Consider the following 7,500-nt stretch of genomic DNA (forward strand, 5'->3'; position numbering starts at 1 on the left):
TGTCTTGCGTTCATGTAAGCAAGTAGCGATTAGTGCGCTAGCTGATCCTCCAGAAAATTGAGGGTGTTTTTAGTACTAAAGACGAAACAGGGACGAAACACTTTAATGTGTCTTGTATTCATGTTAGCATTTACGCTAGCTAGCGATTAGCGCACTAACTGCTTTTCCAGGCAATTTTGTTGTTGTTTTTAACACTAAAGACAAGACAGGGAGGAAATACATGAATGTGTCTTGTATTCATGTTAGCATTTACACTAGCTAGCGATTATCACGCTAGCTGCTTTTCCAGGATATTTTGTTGTTGTTTTTAACACTAAAGACAAAACAGGGAGGAAATACATGAATGTGTCTTGTATTCATGTTAGCATTTACGCTAGCTAGCGATTATCACGCTAGCTGCTTTTCCAGGATATTTTGTTGTTGTTTTTAACACTAAAGACAAGACAGGGAGGAAATACATGAATGTGTCTTGTATTCATGTTAGCATTTACACTAGCTGTTTCGCCAGGAGATGAGCGGTCATCACACCTACAAAATATTTACAGTTATTTTAATTATGATCAGTGTTTTATTATGCTGATGATCCCGATAATACAGGGAGTGATATCGGCTGATACGTGTCACCTTTGAATTGTAATGATAATTATGGGGAGAGAAAAGAAAACAGGCTGGCAGTGAAACCAGGGCCTCTACTGGCTAAATTGGGGCCTCATGCGTATATATATTATGTATATATATATATATATATATATATATATATATACATATCCATTTTAGTTTTAGTTTTACTAAATATATTTCCATTTGTGCAGACAAAATAGCAATAATGTACTGCATGCTCGGTGTGAATACAAAATTGGTTCACATCTGAATGACGATTATGTATTCCAATTCTTAATTAAAATAATAATCAAATAAATGTATTTTTTTCACTTTTTATTTGTTACTAAATGTGTTTCTATTGTGACAGTCAGAATACATGTACTGCATGCTAGGTATGCACAAAATAATCGGTTCAGATCTGAATCGGAATTCTTATTCTTCCTGATTCTAAATGGATTCATAATTAAAATAATAAAATAAATTGATGAATAAATTATATATATATATATATATTTTTTTTTTTTTTAATTTTATTTTGTATTTTAATGAATTTTTTCATTTTATTTTATGAATCGATTTAGAACCGGGATGAATAGGAATCCCGATTCGTATGTGAATCAAATTTTTGTTCCCCCTTGCATGCACTACATGTATTTGGTCCATCAGAATGGAAATACACCGACCTTTGTCAACCACATCGACCTTAGTCAACAACACCAACCTTACAGTAGTCAACAACACCAACCTTACAGTAGTCAACAACACCAACCTTTGTCAACTACATCAACCTTAGTCAACCACATCAACCTTCGTCAACCACAACAACTTTCGTCAACAACATCAACCTTAGTCAATAACACCAACCTTAGTCAACAACATATACCTTAGTCAACAACACCAACCTTACAGTAGTCAACAACACCAACCTTAGTCAACAACACCAACCTTAGTCAACAACATATACCTTAGTCAACAACACCAACCTTACAGTAGTCAACAACACCAACCTTAGTCAACAACACCAACCTTAGTCAACAACATATACCTTAGTCAACAACACCAACCTTACAGTAGTCAACAACACCAACCTTAGTCAACAACACCAACCTTACAGTAGTCAACAACACCAACCTTAGTCAACAACACCAACCTTACAGTAGTCAACAACACCAACCTTACAGTAGTCAACAACACCAACCTTAGTCAACAACACCAACCTTAGTCAACAACACCAACCTTAGTCAACAACATCAACCTTAGTCAACAACATCAACCTTAGTCAACAACATCAACCTTAGTCAACAACACCAACCTTAGTCAACAACACCAACCTTAGTCAACAACACCAACCTTAGTCAACAACACCAACCTTACAGTAGTCAACAACACCAACCTTTGTCAACTACATCAACCTTAGTCAACCACATCAACCTTCGTCAACCACAACAACTTTCGTCAACAACATCAACCTTAGTCAATAACACCAACCTTAGTCAACAACATATACCTTAGTCAACAACACCAACCTTACAGTAGTCAACAACACCAACCTTAGTCAACAACACCAACCTTAGTCAACAACATATACCTTAGTCAACAACACCAACCTTACAGTAGTCAACAACACCAACCTTAGTCAACAACACCAACCTTAGTCAACAACATATACCTTAGTCAACAACACCAACCTTACAGTAGTCAACAACACCAACCTTAGTCAACAACACCAACCTTACAGTAGTCAACAACACCAACCTTAGTCAACAACACCAACCTTACAGTAGTCAACAACACCAACCTTACAGTAGTCAACAACACCAACCTTAGTCAACAACACCAACCTTAGTCAACAACACCAACCTTAGTCAACAACATCAACCTTAGTCAACAACATCAACCTTAGTCAACAACATCAACCTTAGTCAACAACACCAACCTTAGTCAACAACACCAACCTTAGTCAACAACACCAACCTTAGTCAACAACACCAACCTTACAGTAGTCAACAACACCAACCTTTGTCAACTACATCAACCTTAGTCAACCACATCAACCTTCGTCAACCACAACAACTTTCGTCAACAACATCAACCTTAGTCAATAACACCAACCTTAGTCAACAACATATACCTTAGTCAACAACACCAACCTTACAGTAGTCAACAACACCAACCTTAGTCAACAACACCAACCTTAGTCAACAACATATACCTTAGTCAACAACACCAACCTTACAGTAGTTAACAACACCAACCTTAGTCAACAACACCAACCTTACAGTAGTCAACAACACCAACCTTAGTCAACAACACCAACCTTAGTCAACAACACCAACCTTAGTCAACAACATCAACCTTAGTCAACAGCATCAACCTTAGTCAACAACATCAACTATAGTCAACAACACCAACCTTAGTCAACAACACCAACCTTACAGTAGTCAACAACACCAACCTTAGTCAACAACACCAACCTTAGTCAACAACACCAACCTTAGTCAACAACATCAACCTTAGTCAACAACACCAACCTTAGTCAACAACACCAACCTTACAGTAGTCAACAACACCAACCTTAGTCAACAACACCAACCTTAGTCAACAACATCAACCTTAGTCAACAACACCAACCTTACAGTAGTCAACAACACCAACCTTAGTCAACAACATCAACCTTAGTCAACAACACCAACCTTAGTCAACAACATCAACCTTAGTCAACAACATCAACCTTAGTCAACAACACCAACCTTAGTCAACAACACCAACCTTAGTCAACAACATCAACCTTAGTCAACAACATCAACCTTAGTCAACAACACCAACCTTACAGTAGTCAACAACACCAACCTTAGTCAACAACACCAACCTTAGTCAACAACATCAACCTTAGTCAACAACACCAACCTTACAGTAGTCAACAACACCAACCTTAGTCAACAACATCAACCTTAGTCAACAACACCAACCTTACAGTAGTCAACAACACCAACCTTTGTCAACTACATCAACCTTTGTCAACCACAACAACTTTCGTCAACAACATCAACCTTAGTCAATAACACCAACCTTAGTCAACAACATCAACCTTAGTCAACAACACCAACCTTACAGTAGTCAACAACACCAACCTTAATCAACAACACCGACCTTAGTCAACCACACCAACTTTAGCCCAAAACATCGACCTTCGTCAACCACACCGACCTTAGTCAACCACACCGACCTTAGTCAACCACACCGACCTTAGTCAACCACACCGACCTTAGTCAACCACACCGACCTTAGTCAACCACACCGACCTTAGTCAACCACACCGACCTTCGTCAACCACACCGACCTTCGTCAACCACACCGACCTTAGTCAACCACACCGACCTTAGTCAACCACACCGACCTTAGTCAACCACACCGACCTTAGTCAACCACACCGACCTTCGTCAACCACACAGACCTTCGTCAACCACACAGACCTTCGTCAACCACACCGACCTTAGTCAGCCACACCGACCTTAGTCAGCCACACCGACCTTAGTCAACCACATCGACCTTAGTCAACCACATCGACCTTAGTCAACCACATCGACCTTAGTCAACCACACCGACCTTAGTCAACCACACCGACCTTCGTCAACCACACCGACCTTAGTCAACCACACCGACCTTAGTCAACCACACCGACCTTAGTCAACCACACCGACCTTAGTCAACCACACCGACCTTCGTCAACCACACAGACCTTCGTCAACCACACAGACCTTCGTCAACCACACCGACCTTCGTCAACCACACCGACCTTCGTCAACCACACCGACCATCGTCAACCACACCGACCATCGTCAACCACATCGACCTTAGTCAACCACATCGACCTTAGTCAACCACATCGACCTTAGTCAACCACACCGACCTTAGTCAACCACACCGACCTTAGTCAACCACACCGACCTTAGTCAACTACACCGACCTTAGTCAACCACACAGACCTTAGTCAACCACACCAACTTTAGCCCAAAACATCGACCTTCGTCAACCACACCGACCTTAGTCAACCACATCGACCTTAGTCAACCACATCGACCTTAGTCAACCACATCGACCTTAGTCAACCACACCGACCTTAGTCAACCACACCGACCTTCGTCAACCACACCGACCTTCGTCAACCACACAGACCTTCGTCAACCACACAGACCTTCGTCAACCACACAGACCTTCGTCAACCACACAGACCTTCGTCAACCACACAGACCTTCGTCAACCACACCGACCTTCGTCAACCACACCGACCTTCGTCAACCACACCGACCTTAGTCAACCACACCGACCATCGTCAACCACACCGACAGTCAACCACATCGACCTTAGTCAACCACATCGACCTTAGTCAACCACATCGACCTTAGTCAACCACATCGACCTTAGTCAACCACATCGACCTTAGTCAACCACACCGACCTTAGTCAACCACATCGACCTTAGTCAACCACACCGACCTTAGTCAACCACATCGACCTTAGTCAACCACATCGACCTTAGTCAACCACATCGACCTTAGTCAACCACACCGACCTTAGTCAACCACACCGACCTTAGTCAACCACACCGACCTTCGTCAACCACACAGACCTTCGTCAACCACACAGACCTTCGTCAACCACACAGACCTTCGTCAACCACACCGACCTTCGTCAACCACACCGACCTTCGTCAACCACACCGACCATCGTCAACCACACCGACCATCGTCAACCACACCAACAGTCAACCACATCGATCTTAGTCAACCACATCAACCTTAGTCAACCACATCGACCTTAGTCAACCACATCGACCTTAGTCAACCACATCGACCTTAGTCAACCACATCGACCTTAGTCAACCACATCGACCTTAGTCAACCACACCGACCTTAGTCAACCACACCGACCTTAGTCAACCACATCAACCTTAGTCAACCACATCAACCTTAGTCAACCACACCGACAGTCAAAAACATCAAGCTTAGTCAACCACATCAACCTTAGTCAACCACACCGACCTTAGTCAACCACATCGACCTTAGTCAACCACATCAACCTTAGTCAACCACACCGACAGTCAAAAACATCAAGCTTAGTCAACCACATCAACCTTAGTCAACCACACCGACCTTAGTCAACCACATCGAACTTAGTCAACCACACCAACCTTAGTCAACAACATCAACCTTAGTCAACCACCATAAATGTTAGTCAACCACATAAATGTTAGTCAACAAAATAAACCTTAGTCAACAACATCAACCTTAGTCAACCACCATAAATGTTAGTCAACCACATAAATGTTAGTCAACAAAATAAACCTTAGTCAACCACACCAACCTTAGTCAACCACATCAACCTTAGTCAACCACATAAATGTTAGTCGACCACATAAATGTTAGTCAACCACATAAATGTTAGTCAACCACACCAACCTTAGTAAACCACATATATGTTAATATAACCAAATAAACGTGTTCCACTAATAGAAGCAAAAGACTGACCCACATGTCACCCACAACATGTCACCCAGAAAGACTCAACCACAACAAGTCACAGAGAAAGACTCACCAACAACATCTGACCCAGAAAGACTCACTCTCACACTCTCTCACACACACACACACACACACACACACACACACACACACACACACACACACACACACACACACACACACACACACACCTCAGCCAGAAAGACTCACCAACAACATCTCACCCAGAAAGACTCACTCTCACTCTCACACACACACGCACGCACGCACGCACGCACGCACGCACGCACGCACACACACACACACACACACACACACACACACACACACACACACACACAAACACACACACACACAAACAGCAACCCACCCACAACATCTCACCTCGAAAGACTCACCCACAACAACTCACCCAGAAAGACACACACACACACACACACACACACACACACACACACACACAAACAGCAACCCACCCACAACATCTCACCTCGAAAGACTCACCCACAACAACTCACCCAGAAAGACACACACACACACACACACACACACACACACACACACACAAACACAAACAGCAACCCACCCACAACATCTCACCCAGAAAGACTCACCCACAACATCTCACCCAGAAAGATTGACCCACAACAACTCACCCAGAAAGACTCACTCACAACAAATCACCCACAACAATTTTACAAGAAGTCACCCACAACAAATCACCCACAACAATTTTACAAGAAGTCACCCACAACAAATCACCCACAACAATTTTACAAGAAGTCACCCACAACAACTCAACCTCAAAGACTCACCCACAACAACTCACCCAGAAAGACTCCATCCATCCATTTCCTACCACTTAGTCCCTTTGGAGTTGCGGGGGGCGCTGGTGCCTATCTCAGCTACAATCGGGCGGAAGGGGGATTACACCCTGGACAAGTCGCCACCTCATCGCAGCCCAGAATGACTCACCCACAACAATTTTACAACAAGTCACCCACAGCAACTCACCCATAAAGACTCATCCACAAGAAATCACCCACAACAACTTTACAAGAAATCACCCACAACAATTTTACAAGAAGTCACCCACAACAACTCACCCACAAAAACTTTACAAGAAGTCACCCACAACAATTTTACAAGAAGTCACCCACAACAACTCACCCACAAAAACTTTACAAGAAGTCACCCACAACAATTTTACAAGAAGTCACCCACAACAACTCACCCACAAAAACTTTACAAGAAGTCACCCACAACAATTTCACAAGAAGTCACCCGCAACGACTCACCCAGAAAGACTTTCCCGTTGCGTCGGCGGGGGATGGCGCCCCCTGCAGCCCCGCTGGCTTTCTGCGGCAGAGAAGAAG

At 43.1% G+C, this 7,500-nt stretch overlaps 1 protein-coding gene across 1 annotated transcript in view; it reads right to left on the reverse strand.

Moving 5' to 3' along the window:
* usp13 (ubiquitin specific peptidase 13) overlaps window positions 1-7,500 on the reverse strand; it is a 90,303-nt gene that overhangs the window by 62,072 nt on the left and 20,731 nt on the right. The window contains exon 3 of the mRNA XM_061883038.1: window positions 7,423-7,483. Coding sequence (XP_061739022.1) covers window positions 7,423-7,483 — 61 coding nt within the window. The remainder of the gene's footprint in view (window positions 1-7,422; window positions 7,484-7,500) is intronic.

This window comes from Nerophis ophidion, linkage group LG22 (genome assembly GCF_033978795.1).
Source record: "Nerophis ophidion isolate RoL-2023_Sa linkage group LG22, RoL_Noph_v1.0, whole genome shotgun sequence".
Classification (NCBI taxonomy): domain Eukaryota; kingdom Metazoa; phylum Chordata; class Actinopteri; order Syngnathiformes; family Syngnathidae; genus Nerophis; species Nerophis ophidion.